Genomic DNA, 13,627 nt, shown 5'->3' with positions numbered 1-13,627 from the left:
ATTCTTCATAGCTGACTGAGTATCAGTGGTCCATACTTGTAATTCTAGCTATTCAGGCTGAGATCTAAGGATCGCAGTTCAAATCCAGCATAGGCAGAAAGTCTGTGAGACTTTTTTTTTTGGGGGGTCCGGTCATGGGGCCTGAACTCTGGGCCTGGGCGCTGTCCCTTAGCTCTTCAGCTCAAGGCTAGCACTCTACCACTTGAGCCACAGTACCACTTCCGGCTTTTTTCTTTTTTCTTATGTGGTGCTGAGGAATCGAACCCAGGGCCTCATGCATGCAAGGCAAGCGCTCTACCACTGAGCCACCTTCCCAGCCCCGTCTGTGAGACTCTTATCTCCATTAAACTACTCAGAAAAAGCCGGAAGTGGGCTAGGAATGTGGCTTAGTGGTAGATAGAGTGCTCGCCTAGCATGCATGAAGTCCTGGGTTCAATTCCTCAGTACATTAACAGAAAAAGCTGGGAAGTGAAGCTATGGCTTCATGCCACATCTGGGAAATAAAGCTGTGGCTCAGGGACAGCACCCAGGTCCTGAGTTCAAGCCCCAGGACCAGCAATAAACAAATAGATGTATTTGTTTAGTACATTCTACAATAGTCTATATTTGGTATATTCTACAACATATTATGGGTGGTAAATTAAAAGGTCTACTCAAATACCAAAAATCAATTGACAACATTTTTGTATTTTACTTTATATAAATTAATATCTCCTCCCAAGCACATTATATGCATGTATGGAAATATCACAATAAAATCAGCTGGGTGTTGGTGTCTCATGGCTGTAATCCTAGCATTAAGGAGGCTGAGATCTGAGGATCGAGGTGTGAAGCCAGTCCAGGCAGAAAAGTCTGTGAGACTCTTCTCCAATTAACCACAAAAACCAGAAGTGGAGCTATGGCTCAAAAGTAGTAGAGCATGGGGCTTGAGAACCAAATCTCAAGGACAGTGCCCAAGCCCTGAGTTCAAGCCCCATGACTGACAGAAACAACAATAACAAAACAAACAAAACAAAAAACCCTTTGTACTAATAAGAGAAAAAAAGTAATATCCTCTCAAGATTCCATTTTAAGTAACTGATATGTTACTTATAAGACATTTTTCTTAACAGCAAAAATTCTGAGGCTGGATATGTACAGTACTTGCCTAACATGCACAAGGCCCGGGATTTAATTCCTAGTACAATGGAAAAAAAAAACCAACACAACTGTAGCTTAAAGCTACAATGTGTGTGTGTGTTTATGTGTGTGTGTGTGTGTTTTAACTACATGTTAAACCATGATCATAAATAATATTCCTGACAAGATCTTAGTTATTACTACCCACATTGTACAATTAAAGATAGATTCCTAAATATAGACATTAAGGTAGATACACTTTGTGCTAAACATTCAAAAGAAAACCAAACCAAACAAATACAAATAACATGCTCTCCCAACACATCAAAAACTAATCTCCAATGATGGTTGTAGCATATGGATTATATGCAGAATAATCCCTAATATTTAAGACCACTCAAATTATAAAAATTATACTACTACACTTCATAAATAAAAGAATAGCAAACTCACATATTCCTTCACATGCTGATTACTAAAGATAACATTCTTAACCCTAAATTTTACTTCCAATAAAATGGTTTTAGGGAAAATAAAGAAGCAAGCTTGGGGAAAACACACAAAAACCCAAACCAAGAAATTCCAGAAGTGCAAGCATCCCCGGAGGAGGCATAGGTACACAGGTTTAGATTCTCATTACCACAGTTCTTAGTAATACCAGTAGAGGTCCCAAAGAAAAACATGGAGAGCCACTTGTGATAGAGATAAATTTGCTAACAGGTAAAAGTGTGAGTAGAATATAACTTCAAACAAGCAGTTATAAAAACCAATCAGCAAAACCCAAGACAAAGAAAAAGCCTTGTTGTAAGAAAATGCCTAAGCTTAATCAAGTGATACATACCCGTCGGTCGATCTTATCACCCTGTAAATTATACATTAAAAATTATTCATAGTATTACTACTGTAGAAAAATCTCAATCTAGACAAGTCCCTTAAATCCTTTCTAAAGTTCTTCTATAATTTAAGCCCATAATTTGGGACAACAGTCTAATCTTTTAGTCTAATCAGAGAAAAAAGGCTAATTAATAGTACTGTGTTACTTGGAGTGGAAGGAGGACACCACACCATTATCTTTAGTATTTCCTATTATGCATACTTCAATAACAAAGTTAAAAGCATTCAGTTATTGTTGGCTTAAAAAAAAGTGTTTTGAACAGTTAGTGCCAAGAAAATGCCAAGTATTAAAACTATGCAGTTTTTTTTATTACTAGGAAAACCAGAATAAACACATATCACTCTTTTCACTGTAATTAATCTTAAAGCTTTCATTTGTAGCCTTTGTAGCTGGCAGTAATGTTTCTCTAGAAGCTCAAATAAGGCCTGAGAACTGGGGCTGTACCTAAGTGGCAGAGGGTATGCATAACATCCCCAGTACCAAAAAGGAAAAGCAGTTCAAGACAAGGAAAAATGCAATGTGTGACCAAATCAAAATTAAGAAGGACATAGCCCACCATCATAGGGAGTGGGTAGGATAATTCCACTGCTAGGACAAATGAACAATTTTAGATTTTTCCAACACATTAACCTTCCCCAAGTACTTGAATGTCAATGACTTTATGGTTTTGCTAAAGTATGTTCTTCAACTGTTCAGCAGCAAGGCTAGTACATGTAGGCAAGTCATATAGTGAAATGACATTCATAAATGCCTTAGCAGCCATACTTCAATAAAGCTTTATTGTTCTTGCTTACGTGTCTCAAGGAACACAAAAATTCTTGTTTTTTAAAAAAAAATTCTTGTTTTTCTACAATTTGCTCAATAAATTTTATGCATTAGGATTGAGAATTCACAAACATCTAAGGATTATACTGTATGATACATATGCAATGTACTGCTATTCCATTTTTCTTTCTAGATTATGATTCCTGGAAGATAAAGCAGTTCATAACTGTTTTATTCTACTCTTATAAACCGACCTCAATTCAGCTACTGAGAAGAGAGAACTGCATGCACTGTGGATGATTTAAAAGATGAAAAAAAGAAACCAAAATAAAACAAATATCTTTATATCTATAACTTGAATTTTCATTATGATGTAGATCTTGTACCTATTTTGAAAACTATTCCTGGGCTGGGAATGTGGCTTAGTGGTAGCCACGAAGTGATAGCATGGATGAAGCCCTGAGTGCAATACCTCAGTACCACATAACCAGAAGAAGCCCGCAGTGGAGCTGTGGCTCAAGTAGTACAGTGCTAGCCACTGAGCACAAAGGGGCTCAGGGACAGTGCCCAGGCCCTGAGTTCAAGCCCCAGGACTGTCAAAAATAAATTTAAAAATTTTTATTAGTTCCTTTCTACAAAATCGTTTCTAGTTACAATAAAACAGTAAGTATATAAGTGCTTTTTTTTTTCTTTTCATTTGAATCTTCGAAGAACATCCTTAAGTCCTTTATCACTGACATCAAAATAGATAGCTGAAGCTTCTTCTCAGAGAATGTTTTACCTGTGACAGGATGTTGGTACACTGTTGCAGTAAAGAAACTGGAGGGTTGCCGATACTTGTAGCAAGTTGAACCCTGAGCAACTGTTCTTTCTGAGTAGCATTTTCTTGCAAAGCATGGGCAAGGGCCACCGCAGCACACCAATTTGAAAGTGAATCGGTAGAAAACAAACCTCCACATAACAACTGACCAGCTGAGACTGAATTACCTGTTGCTATAAAGAGGACAAGCAGAAGGTGATAGTTTATTAGACACTGACTACATGGAAATAAAATAAAATTTAAAGACAATTTTTAAATTGTTTTCTACACATACAAAAATAGTATCAAATAGTATCTAAACATTTGTTTTAAAATAAAGCCTGTGTTTGGGCTTGAACTCTGGGTCTGAGCACTGTCCTTGAACTCTTCAGCTCAAGGTGAGAGCTCTACCACTTGAGCCACAGTGCCACTTCTGGTTTTCTGGTGGTTAATTGGAGATAAGATCTCACAGACTTTCCTGCCAGGGCTGGCTCTGAACTGGGATCTCAGATCACAGTCTCCTGAGTAGCTAGGATTACAGGCGTGAGACAATGGCACCTGGCTACTAAGTATGATCTAAATGATTTTTAGTAGTATTAAGAAACAGTTTCCAAAACAGTAAATCTACTTTTTGAAACAAATGAATGAGCCAGGCTGGTGGTGGATCATACTTGGAATCTTAGCTACTCATGAGGCTGAGGACAAGAAAGGCAGTCTGAAGCCATCCCAGGCAGGAAAACCCATGAGACTCTGATCTCCAACTAACCATCAAAAAAGCCAGAAATGGAGCTGTTGCTCAAGTGGTAGAGTGCAATCCTTGAGCAAAAAGTTTAGGGACTGTAAGTTTAGGCTGTGAGTTCAAGACCCAGGACAGGCACAAAAAACAAGAACAAACAAAACAAATGGTGATGGCTAAGTCCAGAAAATCATTACCTTAATTGAAAACAACTTTTCTAAAAATAATGTCATATTTTAGTTATTTTCTTATCTCCCAAACCTTATTTTCATTATGGTAAAGTATTTTACCAACTTGTTTTGTGTGTGTGTGTGTGTGTGTGTGTGTGTGTATTTTATTTATTTTTTTGTCAGTCATGGGGCTTGAACTCTGGGCCTGGGTGCTGTCCCTCAGTAATTCAGCTCCAGGCAAGCCCTCTAACCACTTGAGCCACAGTGCCACTTCCGGTTTTCTGGTGGTTAATTAGAGATCAGAGTCTCACGGACTTTTTTGCCCAGGCTGGCTTTGAACCACGATCCTCAGATTTCAGCCTCCTGAGTAGCTAGGATTACAGGCTGAGCCAATGGCACCGGGCTAAAATATTATTAAACAGACAAAATTTTGATAAAAAATATTTCATACCTTATAAAATTAAAATGAATTCTACTAATATTTCCCATCGTCCATGTCAAACTGCTTGCACCAAGTTTAAAAAGTTAGCAGAGATAAATAAACTCATTTGAGGTAAGTTGAAGTATTAAAAGAATATATAAAAAAGGTAATGGCTCTAATCTATATTGGACAATGAACCAAAATGTTAAGCATAATTTAATAGTAGGATTTGTCGCCGGGCGCTGGTGGCTCACGCCTGTAATCCTAGCTACTCAGGAGGCTGAGATCTGAGGATCGAGGTTCAAAGCCAGCCCGGGCAGGAGACTCCTATCTCCAAAAACCACCAGAAAACCGGAAGTGGCGCTGTAGCTCAAGTGGTAGAGCGCTCGCCTTGAGCTGAAGAGCTGAGGGACAGTGCCCAGGCCCAGAGTTCAAGCCCCACGACTGGCAAAAAAAAAAAAAAAAAAAATAGTAGGATTTGTCTTTAAAATGGCAATCATGATTAATGGAGTTTCTGTTTACTGGTATCTGTTATATGTCAGCTATTGGTGTAAATGCTTAGCATACATAATTGTACCAATTCTTAAAATATTTCTAATGAAATAGAATCCCACATATAGATGTGTACCATTATCACTTCACAACTTGATAAAGCAAGAGAAAAAGAAATTGTATGATGCAACTCTGCCATGGCTCCAAATGTTCTCTCTATAAATTTATCTTTAGGGTTTTTTTCTAAATATACAAAGATATTTTAAAGTAAAGCATGAGTCGGAGATTTAAATAAAAGCTTGAAAAGCAACGATTTACTTTTTAAAATAGGTATTAGGTATTAGGACCAAATTATTTACCATCAATAGTGGAAGGTAGAAGTGTTGCCACAATTTCTCCTTGTCCTTTTTGGTTTTTATATAAGAAACACTGGAAACAATAGAGAACAGCACATCGCAGTACAAATGGCTGCCTTTCATTAACCATGGACATAAGAAGTACTACAATTGCTGGCCTGTGGAATTTAAAAAGAAAAGAATGAAATGAAGCATTACAACCCAAATACATTGATCAATTACTAGTTATTTTGTTAACTGAAGAGGAATAGGACACCATCAAGTAAAGGGCTTCTAATTCCATAGCCGAAGATAAGGAAAGTTTAGTTCATAAAAGTTATTTGTTTACATTATCTATCTGGAAAAATGCAGCTAAGAAAAGTGATTTGTATGGCTGGGAATGTGGCTTAGTGGTAAAGTGTTTGCGTAGTATGTATGAAGCTCTGGGTTCAATTCCTTAATACCACAAAAACAGAAAAAGCCAGAAGTGGTGCTGTGGCTCAAGTGGTACAGTGTTAGCCTTGAGCAAAAGCAGTTCTGGGACGGTGCCCAGGCCCTGAGTTCAAGCCCCAGGACTGGCAAAAAAGAAAAAGAAAAGAGACTTGTTTACCTTATCTGAGAAGTGGGAAGAAGCCATCTGAACCTAAATATCTAAGGTCCAAGAAAGACACTCTGGGGCTTGAAGTCAGGGCCTTATGCTCTTGCTTTTTTAGCTCAAGGCTGGTGCTCTACCATCTGAACCACACTTCCACTTCTACTTTTCTACAGGTTAATTAGAAATAAGAGCCTCATGGACTTTTCTGCCTGGGCAGCTTTGAACTAAGATTCTCAGATCTCAGCCAGGACTATACGCATGAAACTACCACTGACACTCAACTAGACCATACGCTCTTAAAGTATCAATATGTTTATATTGCCAAACAATTCTAGATTTATAATGTATAACTCAAGGTGTAGTTGGATGCCTGTGGCTCATACCTATAAATCTAGCTACTCAGGAGTCTGATATCTGAGGACCAAGATAGCTATCAAAGATGGCTTGGGCAGGAAAGTCCATGAGATTGATTTCCAATTAACCACCAAAAAGCTGAAACTGAAGCTGTAGCTCAAGTGTCAGAGCACTAGCCTTGAATGAAAAGCTAAGGGACAGTGGTTAGGCCCTGAATTCTAAGCCTAGTAATGGCACCAAAAGAAAAAAGTAAGATGTATGATTATATGAGATATTTTAACAACTCACTTAAGTGTTTAACTTAGTTGGGTTTAGAGCAATCCTGTATTCTCCCTTTCCTACCTTGGTGGGTTGGAAGGTGCATTTACAGAAGCAAAATAGTCTTGGTTTACTTGGCAGCCTCGAATAACTTCTGATACTGTATTTATGGTCTGGTAAGAGAGGAAAAGAACATGTAGAGAAAGTAAGTCAAGAAAACCTGCTTTCAAAAGAAGAAAATGTTATATCCTACTTTTTGATTATAAATGCCAAAGTTCAGACGACCCTGCCTCCAAGTTAGTTAAAGCACTATAATCTTGTGATACTTTTCCAAGCTAAAGTTTTAAAATATTAACTATGGGCCTACAATTACAAATAACTTGACCACATACATTTAAAAATCTCAAAAACAGAAACTAATAATATACTCTAAGAGACCAAAAGCATTTTTACAAATAGATAGAAAAAAATGATTTAAAATGGAATAACAGATTTCAAATACAATACAATGGGTATAGAAACATGGCTCAAGTGGTAGAGCACCTGCCTACTAATCATGAGATCCCAAATAAGCCCCAGTGATGAAAAAAAAGTTATGCATTAAATATTCTATCTAGCAGTTAATTAAATTCAAGCACCAGTGGCTCATGACTATAATTGTAGCTACTCAGGAAGCTGAGATCTGAGGATCGCAGTTCGAAGCCAGCCCGGGCAGGAAAGTCGAAGAGATGCTGGAAGTATAGCTGTGACTCCAGCGATAGAGCACCTGTCTTGAGACAGCACCCAGGCCCTGAGTTCAAACTCCAGTACCAGCACATGTGTGCACACACACATGTACACACACACACACACACACACACACAATTAATTTGAAAAACTATAAAGAAAACAGAATGAGACAAAATATTTCAAGTACTGTATTATTTATAAGTATATCCTATTTTACCAACTAGAAATTAACCAAATAATTAAAATAAAAAAAACTAGGTCCAAAAAGTCTAATAGAGTTGCAGAAAAAGAAAAGGGTAGGATCTAAGTAGAGAGGAGCAAACAAATGGACAGAGAAATGGAAAGCAAATAGTCATAATATTCAATGCATGTAAGTGCAGATGGACCTTGAAACGAGAGAATGGGATTGAAACTTCTTTGTACAACTATTCGAAGATAATTAAAAACAAAACAAAACAGAAACAACTAGGTCCATAAAGTCTAGCAATCTATTCAAAAAATTACAGAAAGGGTCCAAAGTGAGTAGCAAAATAATTGGGGATGGGAAAAAGGTCTATAATATAACATTGTCATCAGTAAATTCTAGAACACCAAAAATAAAAGATCTCAAAAGTTTCTAAAGTGAAAAAACAGATTACATTAAATAAGGAATAGGAGCCATACATGTGGTGGCTCACACCTATAATTCCAGCTACTCCGAAGGAATGACATGGAGGATTATAGTTTAAGGCCAGCCGGAGCTTAAGTTAGGCAGACCCCACCTCAACCATCAGCTAGGCAGAGTCATTACAGCTATACCAGAAGCCTTAACAGGGGATTGAGGCCCAGGCCAGCCCAGGCATAAAAGTGAGATCCTATTCCAAAAATAACTAAAGCAAAAAGGGTTGAGTGAATGTTTCAAATTGTAGAGCCTATCTAGCAAGCTCTATGCCCTGAATTCAATCCCTAAAGTTGAAAAGCAAAGCAAAGAAAGAAAGAAAGAAAGGGAAAGGAAGAAAGGAAGGAAGGAAGGAAGGAAAAAGAATTCAGAATAGCTACAGACTTTTTACTTAAAAGGCTTTTTATGTTGTAATTTTCACAGAATGGAATTTGCACTGGCCAACAGACTGAGAGAAATATAAATGCTTAAGAGTAAAAAGAACTGACAGGTGATAAAAAAAAACAGTAAAAATCAGTTGCTATGCCAAAAACAAGTAATCTGAGGATAGGAATGTAGCTATTTTGTGTAAAGGTTATTCCAAGTAAATAATGCGTTGAGACATTGTTTATACAGGCCTAGGCTGGAAGTTTGAGTTCTCATTCTGCTTCCTATGTGTATTTCCTCTTCTTCCTTCTCATTATTTTCCTCATTATTATTATTATTACTGTTTTGGTGGTACTAGGATTTGAACTAGGGGAAAAGTGCTCTTGAGCCATACTCCTAGTAGCCCTTTCTGCTTTAGTTACTCTTCAGATAGTGTGTTGCACTTCTACCTGGAATCAGCCCAGAATTGTAATCTTACTATTTCCTCTTCCTACACAACTGGGAGTGCCATCATGCCCAGCTTTTTTTTGCTTTTTTTTTTTTTTTAATTTTCTTCAGTTTTTTAATGTGGTGCTGAGGAATCAAACCCAGGGCTTCATGCATGCTAGGCAAGCACTCTATCACTAAGCCACACTCCTAGGCCAGCCGAGCTTTTTTTTTAATTAGCTTATATCCCTTTTCTGGTAGTGGGGTTTTACTGTTACATATCCACACATTAATACTGTATTCTAATCAATTTCATACCCTTCAGCACACTCCCTATACCATTCCCAACAAGAAATAGTGTCCCCAACAGATCTCCTGGTTCTGTTTTCATAGATAGGAATAGTCTATTTTGACAGTGCCAGTACTGAGTCTTGAACCCAGGGCACTAGGCACTGTTCCTTAGGTTTTTGGCTCAAGGCTAGTACACTACCAATTAAACCACAGGTCCACTTGGGCTTTTTGGTACTTAACTGAAGGTAAGAGTCTTACAAATTTTCTTGCCTGGGCTGGCTTTGAACCTTGATCCTCATCACTCAGTATTCTGAGGAGCTAGGATTACAAGCATGTGCTGTCAGGACCTAGCTTCACTCTTACTTATCCTCTTCCCAGGCTCCCCCCCTCCCACTATTCTCTTCCCTCTCCTTTATTGATCAACTTTTATTGAGCTTCTCTGTGTTGTTCTCATATATACTTGTGATGTGTTACACAGTTATTCACCTTCCCTTTTCCCTCTCCTCTTCCCAAGTCTCTTGGCTTGATTCATGTTCTATTGTTAACCATCTAATTAATGGCTATACTTCTTAACTGTAACACTAGAATGCTGTTGTAAAAGTTGACTAATGGTGGTTTCCAATGCTAAATTCTATAACTAGCCTGTTACTAACTCTGAAAGTAGAAAAGCTCAGCATCAGATCTATGGGAGAGGCTGGGGGTGGGGAATGATGAATTTAAGAGAGTTTTAGTGTGTATAAACATATTGAAAATAAAGTAAAATGGAAAGGAATACACCTATAACTTACAAAAGAGAAAACAGTACTCAAAAAAAAAAAGATAAAAAGCTGGGTGCTGGTGGCTCACGCCTATAATCCTAGCTACTCAGGAGACTGATATCTGAGGATCTCAGTCAGCCCAGGCAGGAAAATCCATGAGATACTGATCTCCAATAAACCACCAGAAAACCAGAAGTGGCACTGTGGCTCAAGTGGTAGAGCACAAGCCTTGAGCTGAAGAGTTGAGGGATAAACCCAGGCTCAGAGTTCAAGCCCCACAACTGAAAGGAAAAAAAAAAAAGATATAAATCTTTATTATCTATTTGGCTTAGCAGCAAGTGTCATACTGTTAGTACAGTCATTAAGACTAGGCATAGAATTCATGATTTTAATACCTATTGCTTGGGGGGCAGAGATCAGGAACTGTTTGAGGCCAGCTAGGTAAAAAGTTAGTGAAACCCTAATCTAAATGAACAAGGCTGAGTTTGGTGGCAAATGTCTGCAATCCCACCTATTCAGAGGTATAGGTAGGAAAATTGCAGTCCAAGGCAGACTGGCTCTGGGCAATAAGTAAGACCGTATCTAAAAAAAATAACCAAAGTTAAAAAAAAAGGCTAGAGGGCTGGGAAGGTGACTCAGTGGTAAGAGTGCTTGCCTTGCATGCCTGAGGCTCTGAGTTTGATTCCTCAGCACCACATGAACAGAAAAAGCTAGAAGTGACACGGTGGCTCAAGTGGTAGAGCACTAGCCTTGAGCTGAAGAGCTGAGGGACAGCACCCAGACCCAGAGTACAGGCCCCATTACCGACAAAAAAAAAAAGGCTAAAGACGGGGCTCAAGTGGTACAAAAGCCCTGAACTCAAACTCCAGTACTGCCAAACAAACGATTTAAGTACTTAATGATCTAAATAAAAATTGATTTAGATATAAATTCCACAAATATCTAATATTTCCTACTGATTTAAGTAAAAATTCCATTAAAGAACTATGGGCAACAGGAAAAAGTAAAGTTTATTGGAGGTGCGTATGCAAGAGAGGAACTTAAACTGGTCAGTGGCTCACACCTATAATCCTAGCTACTCAAGAGGGTGAGATCTGAGGACTGTGATTCACAGCAAGCCTGGGCAGTAAAGTCCCCCATGAGACTCTTACCTCCAATTAACCACCTGAAAACCAGAATTGGCACTGTGGCTCAAAGTGGTAGAGCACTACAGACTTGATCACAGAGGCCCAGGGACAGAGCCCAGGCCCTGGACCAGCAATAAATAAATAGGTAAGTATATTCTACAACATATTATGGGTTGTAATTTAAAAGATAGTGGAATTTAAAGTAGGAATGAGTGAGGCCAATGATAGCTGCATTTTTTGTTTATTTTGGTTTTTTAATATATTTTTATTGTAAAGGAACTGTACAGAGGGGTTACAATTACATGAGTAAGGCAATGAGTACACTTCCCATTGAATATTATTAACCCCTCCTTTGTTTTTCCCCTACCATCCCTTCCCGCATTACAAGTCTTTATACTGCTTTGAGGTCTGCTTTCTCAGCTGGTAGTCTACAATCTAGTGATGCCTCCAACCCTACTTTTTGTTGGTTATTTTGGAGATAAGAGTTTCATTAAAAACTCTTCTGCCTGGGCTGGCTTCAAACTGCAATCTTCTGCTCTCAGCCTCTGAAGCAGATGAGATTACAGGTATAAGCCATCAATGCCTGTCAGAGGGTTGCTTTTGTAATAAAACATTAATTTTGTTGGCACTTTTACTATGCGTATGCTGATTTGGGACAAATAAAACTAATTTAAATACATTAAACTTTTCAAAAACTTTGATTTTGGGTGTATGGGGGATAACAGTATTGAAGTTTGGATTCAGGGCCACTCCATTGCAAGTATGACATAATATGATTGAGCCATACCTCTAGCCCTATTTTTCACTGGTTATGTTTAGAATATATTTCCACTTCCCAACTGGCACACATCTGAGCAGTGGTCCTCCTCCTCTTAGGCTCCCTGGCTGGAGGGAAGCTCTAGCTTCCCTCTGTGGAATTGGAGAAGTCTGAGACTTTTTCTGTCCATCTGGCCTGGAACTGTAATACTCCCACTTTTTAGTCTCCTATGACATACCTTGAGATGACAGGCATGTGTTACTGTGCCCAGGAATTGTTGGGTAGGGGTCTCATGAACTTTTTTGACTATGTTGGTCTCAAAACAACACTCTACTATTCTCAGCCTCCCAACTTAATTTCTTTTTCTTATAGATAAGAAACAGAGAAGCCGGGCGCTGGTGGCTCACGCCTGTAATCCTAGCTACTCAGGATACTGAGATATGAGGATCGCAGTTCAAAGCCAGCCCAGGAAGGAGAGACCGTGAGACTCCTATCTCCAATAAACCACCAGAAAACCGGAAGTGGCGCTGTAGCTCAAGTGGTAGAGCGCTGGCCTTGAGCTGAAGAGCTGAGGGACAGCACCCAGGCCCAGAGTTCAGCCCCATGACCGACCAAAAAAAAGAAACAGAGAGCCAAGTGCCAGTGGCTCCTGCCTATAATCCTAGCTACTCAGGAGGTTGAGATCTGAGGTTCTCAGTTCAAAGCCATCCCAGGCTCTAATATCTAATTAACCACCAAAAGAGAGGGGGGGGGGAAGGAAGGAAGGAAGGAAGGAAGATGGGGAGGAAAAAAAAGTGGAGATATGGCTCATGTGGTGGAGTGCTAGCCTTGAGCAAAAGAGCTCAGGGACAGGGCCCAGGCCTAAGTCCTAGCCCCAGCACAGGCACCAAAAAAAGAAATAAAATGTGGAACTGTAAGTGTGGCTCAAATGGTTGAACATTAACTATGAGTAGGAAAACTGACAGAAAGCACATAGTCTGGTTTAAAACCACTGTCACCACAAAAGAAGAAAAAAGGAACAAAACATGCCATGAATCAAAATACAAGAATTTTCTATGAATCAACTTGGTAAGACAATCATTTTGATTTCAAAGTGAAAACTATTTCAAGTGAAACTACGCTTTTTGTTGTTGTTGTTGTTTTTGTTTTGGTCGTGGGGCCTGAACTCTGGGCCTGGGTGCTGTCCTTCAGATCTTCAGCTCAAGGCTAGCGCTCTACCACTTGAGCCACAGTGCCACTTTTGGCTTTTTCTGCTTATGTGGTGATGAGGAATCAAAACTAGGGCCTCATGCATACAAGACAAACACTACCACTGAGCCACCTTCCCAGCCTCAAGTGAAACTATGAATCATAATGGATACTTTTTTTCAGAATACTTCATTATTAATGAAAAATTAATTTTCATGACTAAAATTTATTAATAAAATTAACAAAAAATGTTTCTGGATGGATCTGTTAAACATTTTTTTTTTGGGGGGGGGTCCACTCATGGGGCCTGAACTCTGGGCCTGGGCGCTGTCCCTCAGCTCTTCAGCTCAAGGCTAGCACTCTACCACTTGAGCCACAGCACCACTTC

The 13,627-nt window shown here is 39.0% G+C and overlaps 1 protein-coding gene across 2 annotated transcripts in view; it reads right to left on the bottom strand.

Moving 5' to 3' along the window:
- Uso1 (USO1 vesicle transport factor) overlaps nucleotides 1–13,627 on the bottom strand; it is an 87,712-nt gene that overhangs the window by 26,828 nt on the left and 47,257 nt on the right. The window contains exons 11-14 of one of the 2 annotated variants that reach the window (XM_013020212.1): nucleotides 7,024–7,112; nucleotides 5,757–5,911; nucleotides 3,561–3,772; nucleotides 1,961–1,981 (exon numbers count right to left, since the gene is read on the bottom strand). In XM_013020212.1, coding sequence (XP_012875666.1) covers nucleotides 1,961–1,981; nucleotides 3,561–3,772; nucleotides 5,757–5,911; nucleotides 7,024–7,112 — 477 coding nt within the window. The remainder of the gene's footprint in view (nucleotides 1–1,960; nucleotides 1,982–3,560; nucleotides 3,773–5,756; nucleotides 5,912–7,023; nucleotides 7,113–13,627) is intronic. The other variant, XM_013020213.1, reaches the window with a different exon arrangement.

Source organism: Dipodomys ordii, unplaced genomic scaffold (assembly GCF_000151885.1).
Source record: "Dipodomys ordii isolate 6190 unplaced genomic scaffold, Dord_2.0 Scaffold49, whole genome shotgun sequence".
Lineage (NCBI taxonomy): Eukaryota > Metazoa > Chordata > Mammalia > Rodentia > Heteromyidae > Dipodomys > Dipodomys ordii.
Note: the sequence above shows the minus strand (reverse complement) of the source record. Positions and strands in the feature narration are given on the sequence as shown.